At 41.2% G+C, this 19,953-nt stretch overlaps 2 protein-coding genes across 5 annotated transcripts in view; one reads left to right on the forward strand and one right to left on the reverse strand.

Annotated features, from left to right (window-relative positions):
• Positions 1 to 19,524, reverse strand: part of HSPA4 (heat shock protein family A (Hsp70) member 4) — a 42,691-nt gene extending 23,167 nt beyond the window's left edge. Inside the window, exons 1-5 of one of the 2 annotated variants that reach the window (XM_049707235.1) lie at positions 19,139 to 19,493; positions 14,781 to 14,884; positions 8,626 to 8,683; positions 6,419 to 6,559; positions 4,448 to 4,570 (exon numbers count right to left, since the gene is read on the reverse strand). In XM_049707235.1, the coding sequence (XP_049563192.1) occupies positions 4,448 to 4,570; positions 6,419 to 6,559; positions 8,626 to 8,683; positions 14,781 to 14,782 (324 nt within the window). In that variant the 5' untranslated portion in view covers positions 14,783 to 14,884; positions 19,139 to 19,493. Of the gene's footprint in view, positions 1 to 4,447; positions 4,571 to 6,418; positions 6,560 to 8,625; positions 8,684 to 14,780; positions 14,885 to 19,138 lie in introns of both variants that reach the window. The other variant, XM_004279917.4, reaches the window with a different exon arrangement.
• Positions 19,525 to 19,675: 151 nt separating this feature from the next.
• Positions 19,676 to 19,953, forward strand: part of ZCCHC10 (zinc finger CCHC-type containing 10) — a 48,838-nt gene continuing 48,560 nt past the window's right edge. For all 3 annotated transcript variants that reach the window (XM_049707270.1, XM_049707268.1, XM_049707272.1), the window contains exon 1: positions 19,676 to 19,938. The gene's annotated coding sequence lies outside the window, so the exon portion shown is untranslated. The remainder of the gene's footprint in view (positions 19,939 to 19,953) is intronic.

Consider the following 19,953-nt stretch of genomic DNA (forward strand, 5'->3'; position numbering starts at 1 on the left):
AGCTGTCCCTGGCTCGCTCAACTTGCGTGATGCTTTTCTCGCCAACAGTGGCTGGGTTTCACTACCTTCAAGATCTTCGTGCACCTGGCTGGCCCTGTTGGTGTTCTCTGTGCTACTGACCCTGTGTGTGGACAGCCTGGCTCCAAGCCTCTCCTGGTGAAACGTGTCTGTGCCCTTCTTCGCCGCTAACAGGCTCAGCACCTACTTCCCCACTATCATCTCCGTGCATCTCTTCCAGGACGGAGAGAAGCAGCTGGCCATGCTCAGCCTTTTCTGGGTCCTTAGAGTTCTTAGCCTCAAGTTCATTTTCAAGATGTTGTTATGCCAGAAGCTGGTGGAGCAGACTCGGGAGCTCTCCTTTGACCTGATGAAGTCTCTGGTCTTCATTCTCTTGAAGCTGCTCTTGACCTGCACCTGCTGGGTCAACCAGCCTTGCAGAGGATAAGCTATTGATAGAATGCCCAAGCTGAAGTCCCTCTTCAACCACACCACTGAAGAAGTCTGGGTCTGAAAGCCAGCTGTGCCCTGCTGAGTAACCCACTTTTCTCTGTACTGATCATGTCTGCAATAGTTGCCTCAGCAGGGCTACAAAGAGCAGCCTTGATCCTTAAAATGTATTCCCTCTTGGACTTCCCTGGTGGTCCAGTGGTTAAGACTCCGCACTTCCACTGCAGGGGGCACAGGTTCGATCCCTGGTCGGGGAAGTTCCACATGCCACATGGTATGGCAAAAAAAAAAAAGTACTCCCCTTTATTTCATGCTTTGAATAACTAATCCTAAAATGAGATCCTGATAAGAGTCCCAGGCCAGACAGTCCTGAACTCCTCTGACAGTTGTAAACTGCATATAAGTAAAATGTTCTGATGAGCTCTGAATATTTTCATGGATCCTGGGAAAGTACCCATTGTGCAAAGGCTGCCAAGCTGGACTTGGGGTTTCCCCTGGGTAGCAGCACTGACCTGGAAGCGCACTGCTCCAGCCCCCAAGACAAGACTTCCTTAGATGCTTGAGCTCTAAAAAGTGTAAACCAGCTTGTGAATCCTCCCCTGTGCCACTGGGGAAAATGGTCCTTTCTTCATTCCAGCCCAGGCAGACAAGAGTATGTTGAATAAGCATAATGGGGACTCTATCTGGAGACCTGAAAAGAACTTGCTTTCAAGGCGCAGCTTGGGTTCCTATCCCAGCAGATGGCAGTGCCACGACTTTTCCACCACCCTGTGGCCAGCACTGTTAGCATACCTGAGACAGATTTAGGCATCCCTAAGGGATCAGAGGGAGGGCAGGTGCTCTGATGCTCATAGGCACTGAGACCTACAAACATTAAGTTTACAAATGGTCTCAGCCCACCGAACTAAGGTCTTTGGTTTGATGTCAGGTGCCAAATAAGAACATCTGCTGAGATAAAAATAAGAGAATGTTTTGCTGGGGAAGAAAAGAAAAGAAAAAGGCGGGGAGGGGGGTTGATACATTTGACTCATTAAAAAATTCTAATGACCAAATGGGGAAAAATATTTGCTACTCACATCATAAAACAGCAAAGAGTTAATCTCTCTAATATTCGAAGAACTACAAATCAAAATAAAGACCATACACTCAAAATAAAATGAGGAAAGGATAGGAACATTTCACAAAAAGCAAAATACAAAATGGTTCATAAATTTTAAAATGTTCTAGCTTACCTAAAGAGTAAAATATCAGCATTAAAATCACACACACTTTGCTATGATTATTTATCTATCAGAATTATTTAATATACCAATAAGCTGTGCTGGTGAGGCTGTGGTCAAACAAGCCCTCTCAGGCATTGCTGATATAAGTGTAAATCAGCACAAATTCTCTAAAGGGCAATTAAACAACAGCTGTTAAAGTTTAAAATACACATATCCTTTGTCCCAGCAACTGCACTTCTAGGAATTTAGCCTATAACCTACAAACTTATCACATAAGAGCAAAATGATACTTGTTAAAGTTTACTCATTGTAGTATTCTTTGCAATTAAAAAAAAAATCTGGAAGCAACCTGGATGTCCAACAAAAAGAGACTAGTTAAACAGATTATGGTACACATAAACTGCGACACTGCTCCACTAAAAGGAACGAAGCACCTCTTTACTGCTATGGAACATATATAAGGTAAATTGTCCAAAATATACTAAAAGAAAAATGAAAGTAAAAAAGGACCTATACATATTTGCCTGGGTACATAAAAACCTCTGGAAAGATCTGTAACAGGGTGGTAAAACTGGTAACCTCTAGGAAGGAAAATCTACTTACTAGGTAACAGATGTGCTAAAGCTTCCCATATACCCTTTTACACATTTCATTTGATTTGAACACGAGGGCTACTATTACCTTCCCCAAAAAATAAAGCTTATATTTGAACAATAATCAGTTTATAAATAAAGCAAAATCCACCCAGGCCTTATTTACATAGCAATCAGATATACCATAGTACCAAAATCTAGAGCAATGACTGTGCAGAGAAGACTGTGCAGAAAAGAGTTCATACAGAGGCCAGAGACCATTATCCTTAGGCCCGATGGCAAGGTTGGCCCTTTTCTGCATCTAGGAATTTGAATGATAAATAGTTCCCTAAATCAACAGAAAAATTTCCCTAAATTATAAGAGTGGTTCACTGTGCCTAAACTGTACAATGTAGTTTACGCTTTACACTTAATTTGCGCCTGGAAGTCTGGAATTTCGGTACATGCAAGGCATAACATGCCTATGTGAATGACCTCCAATAGAAATCCTGGACTCTAAGGCTCAGGCAGAACTTTGCTGGTGTATGACATTTCATATGTGCTGTCACAACTTGCTGCTGGAGGAATTAAGCACTTCTGGTCTGACTCCAATGGAAGGTGACTCTTGGAAGCTTGTATCTGGTTTCCTCCAGACATTGTCCATGTACGTTTCCCCTTTACTGATTTTGTTTTGCATCCTTTCACTATAATAAATCTTAGCTGCGAATATGGCTTTATTCTGAGTCCTGTAAATTCTCCTATCAAATCACCAAAACTCTTGAGGACCCCCAACACATAACTTAATTCATCACCTTTTAAACTTGATGCCAAAAGCTGGAAAAGCCACTCAGGCAGTCTTGCCATTTTACATAAATTTTACTTCTAGGGCTTCCCTGGTGGCGCAGTGGTTGAGAGTCCACCTGCCGATGCAGGGGACACTGGTTTGTGCCCCGGTCTGGGAAGATCCCACATGCCGCAGAGCGGCTGGGCCCGTGAGCCATGGCCGCTGAGCCTGCGCGTCCGGAGCCTGTGCTCCGCAACGGGAGAGGCCACAGCAATGAGAGGCCCGCATTCCGGGGAGGAAAAAAAAATTAAAAAAATTTTTTACTTCTACATGGAGCAAAATTCAGAATCAAAGTTAGGGCGGTAGATGGGGGGAAATGGGGACAAATCACAAAGTCCAACAGAGATTTGGGGGAAGGCAGAAACCATCTAAGAAATCCAGTGCCTGTACTGAATCTGAGCTCTTTAAGGGAAGTAGCATTCTTATTCTTTGCATCCCCAAAATGTGGGTTATGAGCCATAAGCCAATTCTTCCTGACAAATGTCAGTACTACTTTACTAGATAGCCAAGAACAAAGGAATCCATCAGTCAAAAAACTGTGAGGTGAAATAAGCCACCTAACAGTCCTTGCTTTGACAACCAATGCACCAAAATTAAGACAAAAGATGCCAGTAAACAACAAGGTCCTACTGTACAGCACAGGGAACTATATCCAATATCCTGTGACAAACCATAATGGCAAAGAACATACATATGTGTAACTGAATCACTTTTCTGTAGAGAAGAAATTAACACAACACTGTAAATCAACTATACTTCAAAAAAATTTTTTTAAATAAATAAAAATTTTAAAAGGCAAAGGAGGCCAAAGAGCTAAAATATCAGATAACAGCGGCAGAATGAGGAGATTCATTGGAAAGGCCAATACAACCACCCAAATTTCAACAGTCCCTATGAACTTCACCATACTACAAGCACAAAGCTACAAACAGCCAGGCTTCCATCTAAATAGGGAAATGGAAAAGACAAGCTCAAGTCTACTGCTGCCTTGCCTTTAGTGCTAGATACAAAAACAGCAAAGATACAGAGATAGAAATGAAGAAAAAAACAGCATTTCTAATTGAGAGTATTCAACTAATTCAACAAACATGTGGCTACCATGTGCCAGGCACTATGCTAGGTGCTAGAAGGAATCCAGGAAGAAGTGGGCTGAGATAAGCCTTTAAACAGACAGAATAACAGAATCATGAGCAAAAACTAGGGGGCAGAAAAAAATATTCAAGAATATGAGAACTAGTTTGATGAATTCTTAAAATACTCATTACCACCTAAGACAAAAAGCAATTTTATTTTCAATTAATAGCTTTCCTCTTTCTGCTTCTTCATGCAAGACCCCAATAATGTGTAGGGATCAAACTCACCGAAACAACACAGTCCACGACAGGCTTCTTAAGAACACTTTCCGCTGTCTCCTTCAGTTTGGACAAAAGCATGGCAGTCACTTGCTCCGTGGTAAAATTTCGCTCTTCCTCCATGTATTTCACCTGCAATAAAAAACCAAAAGGATCTAAACTTAATACTTCTTCATGTCCTAAAAACCTAAAATGAATAATCTCTAAATCATCAATGGAACATTAACTCAGGAAGGAATTAAGAAAGCTAGTTTTAGAAGCGAAAATAACTTGAAGGTCACTTTTAGCTTTTTAACATGCTTGTCAAGCATGATACCTGGAGATGAGGACCACTATGTAAATGGCACGTTGTGACCACCAACAAAACTTGAAGACAATTACCTGGGCAGAAGCAAATTGGTATAGCTCACTATGACCCACACTGTCCCTCTATAAAGGGATCTGGTGGTGGAAACTATTTTACCATCTGACGTACTGTGTGTATTTTACTTTGTTTACTGTGTTGACTTTATGATCATCGTCCCAATTAGGATCCAATCTAACACAATGGTTTTTGTCAGATTTGTTCACTGTCATAGCCCCAACACGGAGGACAAACTTGACACAATAAATACGTGTTGAATTAAAGAATAAACAACAAACAAAGCTTCAAGATATCCTAAACCTGGATAAAGGTATGCAACTTTGACAACAGTTACAAACTTTAAATGTTGAAAAGACTGCCTAAGTAAGATAAGGTCCTATTCCACATGCCCATACTCCCCAAGTACAACCCAGACCAGAAAATGTGACTTTCTTCTTTTAGTTCCTGCTCCAACTCAACTTGAACACCACCTTCTCACTCCCCAGTCCAACCATAATTTATTCTGGTTTAGAATTTAACAGTGTCTCACTTTATTGCATGATAAAGATCGGAAAATAACCCTCCCAGTGAGCCTCTTTCAAAGCTACCTCTTCTTCCCTCATTTAAGTCTTTGTCAATTCCTCCAAGCTCATACTTGGATCCACTTGTTCCCAGGTCTTCTCCCTAGTCTCTTTCTCCTTTGGCACTTGTAACGCTTCTGACTAAATCTGCCAATACGCATCCTATTACTTTCTTGACTATAAGTAGCCCTCATTTCCGCAGCTCCCTTTCCTTTTTTCCTCCTCTGCACTCCATATTTATCCATTAGCAGGCCCATTCAAACTGTACTAAAATTATTGCTGAAAATACCATAAGTAAACCCGTGATCATTTTTCAATTATCAAAATTCTTCACTTCCAAATTCAACTGAATTCTCAGCTACAACGGCACAATTAACTACCTTTTCCCCACAATTCTCATCATCTCTTGGATTTTGAACCTGTTCCCATGATCCTTATTTCTACAAATGGGGTGTCTCAAACACCACATTTCCTCTCTCTAAACTCAGTTGCCTGAAAAGCTCAAACACCCTTCTGGATTCCTCTTACCACCTGAGTGCAAGAGAGACAAATGTGTGCACCATACCCATCCCTCAGCCTCTAATCTTTTTTGTATGATCAGTTCACTGCATGCTTCACAAAGAGACTCTCCTAGATGTTGCAGAGATAGCAAAGACTAAACTCCATTTTCCCCAAAAGAACAACACCTTTCCAATCCTACTGTCAAGAGTATGACCACATATCTGGCAGTGACTTTAAAGTGTTGATTTCTTTGCCTGCTCCTCCGGAAGTCATTCACTAAAATCATACCAGCAAGACTGCTGCATTAGTCAACAAGACAAGTAGCCATGGCAGTTAACTTCACATCATTACCACCTATCTGTCCAACCCCTATTAAACAGTGCCACCTATGGCTCCCAAATAAAATCCAGATTATTCAAAAACTGCCAATGGTCTTTACTAGCAAAAGACTTTCCAAAGCATTTGTAACCATTTTCATTACAACTTGAAAGTAGAATGGTATAATATACAATGAACTGTATTTCAATCATTAAGGTATTATCTTGAAAACCTTACCTTTATACCTGTTAACCCAGTGGGCAACTGCACAATATCATATGCAAGTTTAGATTTTTCTGCCTCCACAAATGGATCAGAGAATGCTCGGCCATGGAATCTTTTAAATCCTTGGACTGTGTTCTTTGCATTGGATATTACCTAAGAAAAAGTGTATCAGAGTCAAAGAGTGGAAAGACTAATAGCAATGAAATTATGAAAAAAAAAATTCAACAATCTCAGGATTAAATTAGAATCATTTTCCTTCTGAGTTAGTTTTCTTTAGCACTAAACCTTTCTGAACAATGCCTGCTAGCTTGTGAAGTGAGGAGTGAGGGACCTGTACAGGTCACATGCAGGGCTAGGACCGGAGCCCAGATTGCCTTACTTCCTCATGAAGACAGGTCATTACCCTTATAAAAGTATTCTCTGTTCTTAAACTTCTAACAAACATTTACATAAAATAATTTTTATCTTTTAAAAATTACCCGTAGTTTGTTATTCGAACTTTCCAGGGGCCAATCTGGCAGTATGTATCAATTCAGTTATTCTAGTGAAGAAAACTTACCATAAAGGAAAAAAAGATGACACTAAGCCCACAAAGCTAATGCAAATAAACTGATAGAGCATTATTTATCACAGCAGAAAACTGCAAAGAGCCTAGAGGGTAAATGACAGGAGAATGGGTAAATAAATTATGGCATATCCATACAATGGTTAGTATTATTTTAGAAGTCCGGAGACAAGTATCTATATGATATGATGTCACTTTCTTGGGGTGGGGAGAAAAACATTTATATGCTTAGAAAGAGTACAAAAGGTTACACATTAAGATATTAACAGTGATTTTTGGATAATGGTAGTATGCTAACTTCTAAATTCCTCACACTTTTACATCTATATTTTCTAATTTCTCTAGAATAAAGTATTATAATTTATGGGAAAAAATGCTGGCAAAGGACATTCAAAAAATTTAAGAATGAACTTCTGCTTAAGACTTATAGGCTCCTCTTCCCAATGCAGAAGTAAGTGCAACAAGTCCCAAGGAAAAACAGCAGAGCTCCTCTGCATCAGCAATGTCAAAAGGCACAAACAGAAGTTCTTTTGTAAAACAATATGAGGGCTCCAAAGTCAGGCCCTGTTTCAGTAAGCTGCCAAGTAGAAACTCAGTATCACAATAACTATGTCAACCTAGAACTAGGCAGCCAGTTTAGTACAATAACTATTCTCAATAATGAAAGCAAGTTTAAAAACAGGAAGAATTCACTGGACTTTTAGAAGGAAAGACGTTTCAAAACAGCTCTGTACTTGCTATCTACTGTCTCCTAAAACATGTTGAACTTTCTGAAAATGAGATTATAAAACACCCAATTTAATTAAATTGGCCAAGCACCATTTTCTTGGGCTTATAAATCTTAGGCGCTGCCTGGTCCAGAAAAAGAGACAGTTATTCATTCTATACGTTGCTCCAGACTGAACTATTAAAACATCTAACATGCAACTCCTTAATTTTACAGCAACCTCAGACACTCAGGGAAATAGAACTCTTCAGGTTCTGCTGCTCTGGTTACAGAGGAACCAGCAAATATGTCAGGTTCCTGGTTTAAAAGTAAACTAATGGTAAGTGTGCTTCTACAAGTATGTTTTCCTTCCTTGAGAACCTTGATCAACACTGACCTTAAATATGAGTAAGATGAAGACAGAACAAGACACTTTAACGAGCATTTAAAATACCCAGGAAAGGGCTTCCCTGGTGGCACAGTGGTTGAGGGTCCGCCTGCCAATGCAGGGGACATGGGTTCGTGCCCCGGTCCGGGAGGATCCCGCATGCCACGGAGCGGCTAGGCCCGTGAACCATGGCCGCTGAGCCTGCGCGTCCGGAGCCTGTGCTCCGCAACGGGAGAGGCCACAGCAGTGAGAAGCCCACGTACCGCAAAAAAATAAAATAAAATAAAATAAAATACCCAGGAAAAAATTAAAAAAATAAAATACCCAGGAACAAGCAAACATCCTAGCACTTTGCATTAAACAGATTATATATGTTCATGCTATTTTAAAAAGCCATTTGCTTCTCACTCAAGTACGTTAAGAAGGATCAGGTTCATCTCTCAGTTGTACACCCAGGGGCTCACAGTGGTGGGCACATAATGGGCACTGAAATACTTGCTGAATGGGAAGGATGGACAAACCACAGAAGAAAGTCACTTTAGGGAAAAACAAAATTCTACCTGGCTTTTAGCTGCTGCTCCAATTGAACGATTCTTAGGACCAAAAGAAATGCAAGCCCTAGAAGACAAAACAAACATTTAAACATCAAACCTTACTGTAATTATTACATCCAAAACCAAAGCAGGCAAGGACTTCCCTGGTGGTCCAGTGGTTAAGACTCCGCTGCAGTGGGGGGGAAGGTTCGATCCCTGTTTACAGAACTAAGATCCCACAAGCCGCGCATCGCAGCACAGCAAAAAAAATCTGCTTAGCCGAAAAGCCCTATTTTTGTTAACTGCACACAGTAAGTCTATGATTTCGACCTTTCTACTGAGTAAACTGTCCATGGAATTCGCTGCTTCTTAGAATAATGGGAGTTCATCACTTAGATGTTGAAGTACAAGTTTGGTATGACCATCTGTCTGAAATACTGGAGAGAGGTGGACTAACCAGTCTCCACTGTCCTCTAATTCTTCAAGTCTGGTGTTCAAAATTCCAATATAAAATAGTATACCCTCATATCAATACATCAATAAAATGTTCTTTGTGTTTAGAACAGCTCATAACTTCACCAAGAGAATAGTCTATAAACCCTGAAAACAACGCTTGTCCTATTGTGAATACTGAATACATAAAAAGTTATTTTTCTAGAACTAGTTTCCAAGGACTCAATTTCTTTTCTTTTTCTTTCTTTTTTTTTTAAAGACTCAATTTCTGACAAGGAACTTCATTCCCACTTCTGAACATGTTCTTCCAAATCAATTCATACACTGCCTGCTGGTTTGATGTATATGCTGCTTATTTTAGAAAACAAAATTGAAACTTGCTTAAAGGTATAAACACTTTAAAACACTGTGTTTAAGCTTAAAAAGTCAGTTATTTTGGAGTTGATGTTTTTGCTATCATGGCCTCCATGCTTCCCCCTGTTTTTCACTCTGGAACCTTGGAGATATTTGTCACCTCCCTTTCCAGTAGCTGATTTCTCTCAAGCTAAAATAAGATCAAATTCACCCATGCCACCCCCAAAAAATCCAAAAGACAAAGCTCTTCCCAGAGTCCATTTCTCCCTCAGGTTAGTAAAGCCTTCTCTTCCTCCTACTTAATAATAATGACTGCATAAATTGCCTATATGCACCATCTCATTTAGTCCTCATAAGCACCCTATCTTATTCCCACTTTATAGGAGAGGAAACTGAGTCCAAAAAGGTATTAATAAGTAAATTTGTCCAGAGTCATACAATCTGAAAGCAATGGGAGTCAGGACTATAGATCGTTTCTCCATACTTCACACTCTAGCTAGCTTTGACCCTCTCTCTATCCCCCCTGGACCCCTAATTCTTCGAATTTAGTGGAACGAGTAAGAATAAGAGCTCTGCAGCCATACTGCCTTGGTCCAAATCTGACCGCACTAGATGACCTACTAATTAAGTAGAACTGTTTTACTTAAACTTACCAGCCCTGTACAAACTGGCAGAATGCTCAGCCTCTCTGTGCCTCAGTGGTCCTTTCCAAACAATGGTGCAAGAGTCCCTGTGAGCCAATCTCCCAGAAAAGTTACAAGCAGCTATGCCCTGAATCAATATGACACAGCCTGGAATTTCATCAGACTTCCTATGAGCCCTAAGCTCTATGGGCATAGAACATGCTGGGGGGTAGCCCCTCTAGAGCACAGGTATCAAGCTCAGCCTTTCTGCAAATATACCACCTATCACTTAAAAAAAAAAAAATTCCTGAGTACCACTTAAATGTCTCCCCTATTACAGCCCTTTAGGAAATTGCCCACCGTAATCTTACCTACTCCATTCACCCTGTCCACTCCTTCTAGCCTATGTATGCAAACCTACATCTTTCTAAAAGCCACCAGATCTGAATTTCTAAGATGCATCCCACCAATAACTCAATCCCAACATAACTAAAAGCCAACATTATTTATCTTCCATTGTTTCCTGCAGCCCTGTTTTCAAGCCTTCATCTCCTCAAAACAATACTAGCTCTAAGAATGAAAAAATTAATGTTCCCAACTTTATTGTATGTCTGTTGAAGGGTTAATTTCCTATTCTACCTTGGTAACTCTGAATCTGTCTTGCTTCTAATTACCTTCCAAACAAAAACATTACCAGCAAATAGGGTCCAGATTCCATAATGTAGAACCTAAGGCCTCTCACAATCCCAACCCCACCCCCATTTTCCAGGTGCAATCTCAAGCACACAGTGCCCCAACACAAGTCAAACAGTCTTCCAATCCTCCTGCTTTGCTCTACCACTTTTGCCACCTGAAATGCCCTGGTCCTTCTAAATCTCACTCATTCTCCAGAGACATCACACACTTGTGATGCCTTCCCAATCCCTCTCAAGTAAAAATTGTTACTACCTCTTAAAACTTATTAGACTTGGCTTAAAACTTACTGGACTTTGGGCAATGTGAATGTAGAACATTTCCATCATCACACAATGTTCTACTGTACAGAGTTGCTCTAGGTAATATTCTCTTTGAAGTCAGTTAACATTTTTACTTACTCTTAAAGTCTACATCTGCCTTAGAAGTAATAGATAGGAAATGGTTCGTATATCTTGAAAAGCTAAATAAAAGTTTGTCTCAGTTCAAATTATTCATCCTTTTATTCGTCTATATATGCACACACTACAAACAGTTCCCAACTTCTTACAAAGCAATCAAATGTCACTAATGGAACATCAATCTTTACCACATAATATGGCAATTACACCTCAAACAAGGCATAACTCTTGCAAAGTATGGGCAGAATTCACACTTTTCTTATCATATTATAGAAAATCATTAATATATTATTACATAATTCTTACATTCTAAAAAAAGTTCTATAACAAGCCAACTAGTACATTAAAGAAAGGAATCCTTAGCTTTTCCACTTTATGGTCAATTTGATTGAGTTGAACACATGTACAGTAAAAAGAGCTCAGGCTCTAGAATTAGACAGTATGGGCCTGTCTGAATCCCTTCTCTATCTTTCTAGCTGTGTGACCTGTTAATTAACTGCTCTGAAATTCAATTTGCTCATCTCTAAAATGGGGGAAATTACCACACCTACCTAATATGGTTGCTATAAGGATTAAATTTGTTGATCCACTTTTAAAGGACATTTATCAGAGACTGGCACATCATAAATAACATTATATATTACTAAACCTCCAATGAAACCTTGGTCTGAGTTCCATACAAAAAATATATACCGGGACTTCCCTGGTGGCGCAGTGGTTGAGAGTCCACCTGCCGATGCAGGGGACGCAGGTTCGTGCCCCGGTCCAGGAAGATCCCACGTGCCACGGAGCGGCGGGGCCCGTGAGCCATGGCCACTGAGCCTGAAGCCTGTACTCCGCAACGGGAGAGGCCACGGCAGTGAGAGGCCCACGTACCGCAAAAAAAATATATATATATATATATGTATATACATATACATATATATATACACACACACACACACACACACACACATATATATACACACCAACTAGGGAGTTCCCTGGTGGCCTAGTGGTTAGGATTCTGGGCTTTCACTGCCATAGCCTGGGTCTAATCCCTGGTTGGGGAACTGAGATCCCACAAGACACAGGGCACAGACAAAAAAAAGAAAAAAAAAAAACCAGAACAAACCAAAAATATACCAACTAGTTTGCTATATAAATTGTGCTTCACCTTCTCAAACTACCCACTAAAACCCACTCAGCCATCTTTAAAATCATGAGGAATAAAAAGTCCTACCATTTCCTTTTCAAAAGGACAACTGAGGGCTTCCCTGGTGGCGCAGTGGTTGAGAGTCCGCCTGCCGATGCAGGGGACACGGGTTCATGCCCCGGTCCGGGAAGATCCCACATGCCGCAGAGCGGCTGGGCCCGTAAGCCATGGCCGCTGAGCCTGTGCGTCCAGAGCCTGTGCTCCACAACAGGGGAGGCCACAACAGTGAGAGGCTCGCATACCGCAAAAAAAAAAAAAACAAACAAACAACGACTGAATGAGAGTAGATATGTTAAACAGCACAAATTGAAAGGGTTTTTAAAGTAAAAGCTTACATAAAGAAATCTAATATTTAAATGTGAAAAAGGCCCAAAAAGATTACGTCAAATTTTAGAGCCAACGCTAGAACCTATTCCGTGCTTTCTAGTGCAAGCTCATCGTAGAAAATTAGAAAAGTGTAAAAAAGAACACAGGGATTATCAGTAACTCCACAACCAACACCCTCCTACCAGAGATGGCCATTACTATTTAGGTAAATACTGCTATGCAATCCTAATAAATTAAGTAATTCTTTTAAAAAGAGAAGCTAAATACCCCCATTAAGTTTGTTTCTCCTCAACAAACACTCTAAAAAATCTTCAGTGGCTGAATGATTCTGTCAGGATTTGGACAGGGAACAAGATATTTAACGGAAATATGTATTGATACTATTTCCCACTCACCAGGAAATTCCAAAATTTCACATAGCCTGCATGCAATCCCTATGTAGGAAGCCTCTCTTTCATCCAAGCAGGTCAAGCTCCCTTGTCCCACAGCTTTCATTTTTGAGCCTTCATATGCCAGGCAGTGTGCTAAGCATTCTACACTTGATTCTCCCAAATACTCTAAGACAAGAACTATTACTGACCCAATTTTGTAAATGAAGAACTGAATAAAGGCAAGTTAATGTGCCCAGAAACATAACTAGTACTAGAGTTCAGGATTCAAAATCAGGACTACCAAACTCCAAGTCCCACACATACATTTTTTTTTTTTAACCTTTTTTTTTTGGCTGCATCCTCCTTGCAGCGCACAGGCTTCTCTCTAGTTGCAGCACGCAGGCTCCAGAGCACGTGGGTTCTGTAGTTTGCAGCACGCAGGCTGTGTCGTTGAGGCGCCCAAGCTCAGTAGTTGTGGCGTGTGGGCTTAGTTGTCCCACTGCACGCGGGATCTTAGTTCCATGACCAGGGATCGAACCCGCAACCCCTGCACTGGAAGGCAGACTCTTTACCACTGGACCACCAGGGAAGTTCCCATACATACTTTTGTACTGCCTACCAAACCCTCTAGATTTATTCCTACTTCTATACCTTCACCAGACTGTCCCAATCCTTTCTTCATGTATTCTAATCCTGTTTGCTCAAGTCCCACTCCTGCCTTTCCTTATCACTCCATCCCCCACAGATATGACTTGTCCTCTGAACTTGTACAATTAAGGTCTATATTTAATAACCTTGCCCATAATTGTACTCTCTATTCTTATTCTATTTACTGTTGCTTTACGTCATTCATATTTCCAACTAGAATGATTACATCTCCGCAGCAGGACTCTATCTTACACTTCCTCTATACTTTACACAAGGCCAAGTTAATGCTGCTAAAAACGGCAGTACTCAAGACACTTGCTACTTGACTGATATTACCTTTCCTCCATTCCAAATTACAGGCTGACATTACACAAAGTTAATTTAAATCAAGTTCAAGACTTTTCTGTTCTAATCTTTAAGTCCTAGAAATAATCATCTTTTTAAACCAGAGAATAGCCGTTGTTCTCTTTCCTGGGTAAAAGATACCACTGACCAAACATTTATGGATATTCTGATAGGATGTTATGAACAGCTGCAACCGGCACAGATCCTTAAAAGGTACAGTTTCATGTTTATAAGTGTGTGTAGGACCGCTCTCAGAATATTCAGACAGCTGTTACTCTAATTCAATTTCTTAAACAATATAAGAAAATGAGTTTTTCAGAGAACCTACAATAGTATTTAGACTATCAAATAAGAGAAGCAGGCAAGACTGGCATGGAAATGGTTATTAGGTTAATCAGACTACCCCACGGTCACTGCCTTAGCCCAGAGCTAGAAAATACCCAAAACAGTTGATATCGAACAGATCAAACAACTCATACTAGCAAGATATGCAGTTCCTTAAGAACCACAAACTCCTGAGTCAGTAAGATTTACACATTAAAAGCTACATATTTGATAAACCCTAAAGGCAAATTTCCATAGATTTCATTTTACTGTCCCAATATATGGTCCATTAATGAACAGAATTAATAAAATATACAAAAAGGTAATAATAGCAATATGAGCAAATAATTGGGCAGTATTTACTATGTAACAGGCATTATGCTAAATATTTTATATAATTTTAATTCATAATCCTCACAAACCCCAGTGAAACAGAGAAATCACTTACATTCCTGGTGTAAATTAATCCCTTAAATTTTTGTAAAGTATTCTGGCAATAGGTACTGAAATTTTAAGCATATATATCCTTTCACCAATTTCACATCTTGAAATCTATCCAACAAAAATAAAAGTATTAACATGTAAACATAAATATAAAAGACTTGTTGAAGACTATTCTAATTGCAAAAATTTAGAAACAACCTGAACATCTGAGGAAAGCATGTTAAAGCCATAGTATGGACTATTATGTACTTAAGGAGGTAAATTCATATTTACTGACTCTGAAAGATGTCTAAAATATAAGTGAAAGAAAATAATTACAAAATATAGTATGATCCTATTTGTTTATATGGGCACACACGTCCCCACATATATTTGTAAAAGTCTAGAAAAAGTTATGCAAGGATAGACAGCAAACAGCAAATAATTAGAGAGGAAACAATTTTACTTAGCACTTTATTTTTGTTGTTGTTAAAGCAAACAAGTATTTTATTAAGTCAGAAAAAGTTTTAATTTAGGAAACCCAATTTAGAACCTGATGACATAAAGTTCCTGTAGATTACACCTACCAATTCTATATACAAAATTGTATTTTAGTTCTTAAATGAGTCTAAGAAACTACTTTGATAACCTCAATTAGACATGAGAAGTGTTAGCAATCTGAAGCTTTAGTTAACCAATCAACTTTCCTATTCACTGAACCCAAAAGATCCAGTCATCCTGACGCGCTTAGATCTACAACGTGTAAAGATATTCACTCCATAGAGGAACACTTTTCTTGCACAAATAAGGTATCAGATATTAATCTGCAAGTTAGCCAGAACCCACCTTACTTTCAGCTTTTGCTCCCAAGGGCAGTTATTAACAGACAATTTCATCTCTTCAAATTCCTAATATACTGTTTTATGAGGAACTAAGTCCATGAAAATGATAACTATTCATACACAGAATTATCTTCTTAGGTAACTCATATCTACCCTATAAATTTTGTACAGTACGGCCCAATTAACTCCTGTAATGTTTGGCAGTCCGTTAACATTTTTATTCCAAAGAAGCTTTAAGGTTGTACTCTTTCTACTGTAATAATCCAACTAAATATAAAAATAGGCTTTCCATCTTATTCCAAAGCCTATGGTCATGAAATATCAACACGACACTCATAAGTTAAAACTCCAAAGTTTATCTCTAAGCCGCCCACACTTTTCTCCCATGCTTCCACACTGGTGGAGAGCAACATTAACTCCCACGTGGACCAAATGATTGTAATATCCTCCTAAGCATCATCCGGCTTCTTCTCTTGCCCTTCTCAAATAAATTCATTCTCCATAAAAAAGCCAATCACATCTTTAAAATATCAATTGGATCACCTCCCACAGCACCTAGATAAAAATCTTTAACATGATTTACAAAGCCCTGCCATAATCTAACCTGTCTTGCCTAACTTCTCTGCAGATTCAATTTACAGCATTTTTTCAAGTGGCTATAATCCTCTCAGTCTGTCAAGTGTGCCTCAGTTCTTCCTCACTTGCTATTCCTTCTGCCTGGAACAACTCTTCCTCGCTCCCACCACGAACCTCCATGGTAAAACCCTACTCATCCTCTGCGTTTCATCTTAAATGACACTTCTTTAAGAAGCACCTTCCATCACCACCCCATATCCAATTTAAATTAGGTCCCCGTCATTGTTTTCCGTACTTTCCCATCTGGACCTTTACCACAGTCAGTAATTACATATTTGTTTAGCATCTGGTTTTCTCCACTAGCCATGTCCATGATGGCAGGATCTTACTTGTTTATCAGAGTACCTTCAGTGCTTAGCACAACAGCTGGCATATTAGAAGCTACTCATTATCTGCTGAAATGAAAGGAAACCTAAATTTGGTGGGAAAGCAAGGGTCTCTTCTAGGTAAGACTCAACTGGCTCCTCAAAAATGGAATTCAAATCCTGTTGCACCCACAATTTTAAATGAGTTACTTTCACTATACCCAGCCCTCCAGAACCTGCATCTCATTCCACTCTCACACTAAAACAAACCTATCTCACATTCCCTGTGTACCTCTGATATAAATCCATTCTTCCATAATCACTACTTAAAAAAAAAAAAAAAATCAACCTTTCTGCCCACCATGTTCTACTTAGCCAAAGACTCTAACACAAATCTAAGCTAATCGAGATCACAGTTCAAAAACTACTTGAGGGCTTCCCTGGTGGCGCAGTGGTTGAGAGTCCGCCTGCCGATGCAGGGGACGCGGGTTCGTGTCCTGGTCTGGGAAGATCCCACATGCCGCGGAGTGGCTGGGCCCGTGAGCCATGGCCGCTGAGCCTGTGCGTCCGGAGCCTGTGCTCCGCAACGGGAGAGGCCACAACAGTGAGAGGCCCGCGTACCGGGGAAAAAAAAAAAAAAAACTACTTGAATGTATGGCATCCCTCTAAGTTCCTGGAAATATAGGAACATGTAAGGAAAATTACTTTTAAGTATTTAAACAGATATTCTTATCACAATTACATGGTGTATCTGGTCACCCATCAAATAGTCTTTGGGACAAATTTAACTGTGATCTGGGAAGATTAAATTCTTTTCTGAAACAACTCTTTCAGTTCCAAATAATGAGATTCATGGTAAAACTGCTGTAGTTACTATTTGTCTAAAGGAGAAAAGGGGTCATAAGAGTCTAAAAGAAAGGACAGGAACACTTCATTCCAATATTTGGAATTCTCTTACTTTTGGAGCTAAAGTATGTTCAATTCTAGCTGGGAAAAGACCAAAAAGTTACATGCCTAACTCAGTACTCTAGCCCTCTTAATTTCTTGAGGAAAACTATCTCTACAGATGAAGCAAACTAGGATCCAGAGAGGAAAATAACAAATAGGAAATTAATGCTTAAATACTTAAAAACGTCATTGTACAATACACTTCCCTGGAAATACAAATTAGACCCACTGTTAAAAACTATTAAGATGGGAGGGTTGGGGATTTGGCTGTGACTGCTAATGAGTACAGGGTTTCTCTTGTGGGATGATGAAAATGTTTTAAAATTGTGTTGATGGTTGCACAATTTTGTGTCTACACTAAAAACAAACTGTACACTTTAAAAGGGTTAACTGCATGGTATGTGAATTATATCTCATTAGTTAAAAACTATAAATAAAATTGAGAAAGGAACATCAAACTGTGGTTTTGGATCTGGGATGGGTTTTGCGGGAAGCACATGGGTTACGTCTAAAATAAGGGATAGAAATTTGATAAGTTTAAGGGAAATGTTGTCAGTCTTCTGGGTAGCAAATATCAGTCTGGTATAGGGAGCAATCGAGTTGGCCAAAAATTGCTCAAGAAGTGTAACAAAAGGTAGGGTGAAAAACGAGCCTTTAAACAGAGGTCCTTAATGAGACACAATGAGAACCTAGCAAATAACAGAAACTTCTTAAAAAGATTCTGTCCAAGAGGAAGACAATGGATTGAAAGGTGTCTCTACGTACAAGACTCTTACCCTATCCAAGGAAAGACCTGGGTGAGTCATGATTTCTTAACGCTGTGTCTATACTGGCTCCATAACTTACCATAGGTTCTAAAAGTCAAAGTGAGCCCCTGAGTCATTCATTAACAATTGCAGCCAACACCCTGGTTGGAATGTATTACAGTGAAAGCGGAACGCTGTTAGGGATAGGTGCGCAAAGAATGACAGCAGAGAATGACCCAACATTCAGTTCAATATACTGAAGCGACGTGAAAAACCAAAGCGAATGCAAAAGGTATCCAAAAGGCATCGATTTTATTAAATCCTTTTCTGATATCTTTCCGCGCCAACCCTATCTGGAGATCTCTGGTGCTCCGACTCCCTCTCTTCCGGGCGCCACCCCACCCCCCACTCACGTGGGACTCCGGTCTCTGCACTGTCTTACCGCCTGCCGGCAGACGCCAGACCTGTTCAATTAAACTTTTATTAAGCTCCTGCTGTGTGCAAAGCTCCCAACTCTGTGCTGGGCTTTAGAGACGTCAGTACGCCCTGGGCCTATTATGTGCCCTCTAAAAGAGAATCTCGGTCCATCCCACATCCTGGGCCTGCCTTCCCCCCAGCTCCTACCCACAGCCTCCGCTGGTCCAAGTACCCACTCGGAGCCCTCGCTCGGCCGGCGGGCCACAGAAAAAAAGGCCTCGCCCCTGGCGCAGACCCACACGGGGGGTCGCGGCCCCTAGTGACCTAAAACGCAGTGGGGGTCCACTACCCACCGGAGCCTCGGCTCGGAACGGAGGTGACTGCCCGGCCCGCGTTCCCCAAGCCGCGAGGGTCACAGACCCGAGCAAGCGCTACCTCCCCACTACCCCCCAACCCCCAGTGCACGCGGCTACCCTGGCCCACACTCACGGCGTGCAGCGGTCGCTGTATTCATTAGCGATCGTTTCGATGCCGCCGGCGCGGGCTACAGCGACGTAGCAGCTCTGGAACCCCAGATCTATGCCCACCACCGACATGGCGCCGGCTACAGCTCAGGCTTGAGCCCGGGTCCGGCCGGCAAGACAAGACACGGACCCCGGCGGGGCTGGCGCGCGTAAAGCGGGCCGCGTGGGCCAGGGAGCTGGGGCTAGTGGGAGACGTGCGGAGGGCCACGCAAGAGCCTAGGTTGTTAGAAGGAGGGCCGCAGCAGAGGACACTACTCAGGCCGGCTCCGGCTCAGCGGCCGCAGCCTCGGCGCCGGTAGCGGGGGCGGAGAAGATCTCGAAAGGTCTTGTCGCTACGAGAGTAAAGAAGCAGCGCGAGAACTGAGAGGGCATGTTCTCGCGAGACTCCGGCTCAGCCGCTTTTCTTCCTGAGGCCCCGCCCCCCAGTTACGTACAAGTGTACGTCACTCCCAGGCCCAAGAACCTGGGAAGGGCCGGCGAAAGACAGTTGGGAGGCGGGGTTGGCCATTGAGCATGTACACGGACCCCGCCGCCGCGCTAAGTGCGGCGGCAAAGAGCAGTGGAGCACCTCCCCTTCCAGAAGAAAGTAGGACAGCCGGTTTGAGGCAAAATACTGAGGAAGCGCTTTTGTCCTACTTCCGCTTTTTTCTTTATCTCAAAGGAAGTTCTGGTTGTGGCACCTCCTACGCCACACCTTGTGTTGGGAAATGGGAGCACAAGCTAATCTTAAAAGTCCAGAGGCGTCTCTCATCTGCTCTCCTTGAGGTAGGTTGGTGGGTA

This window comes from Orcinus orca, chromosome 3 (assembly GCF_937001465.1).
Source record: "Orcinus orca chromosome 3, mOrcOrc1.1, whole genome shotgun sequence".
NCBI lineage: Eukaryota > Metazoa > Chordata > Mammalia > Artiodactyla > Delphinidae > Orcinus > Orcinus orca.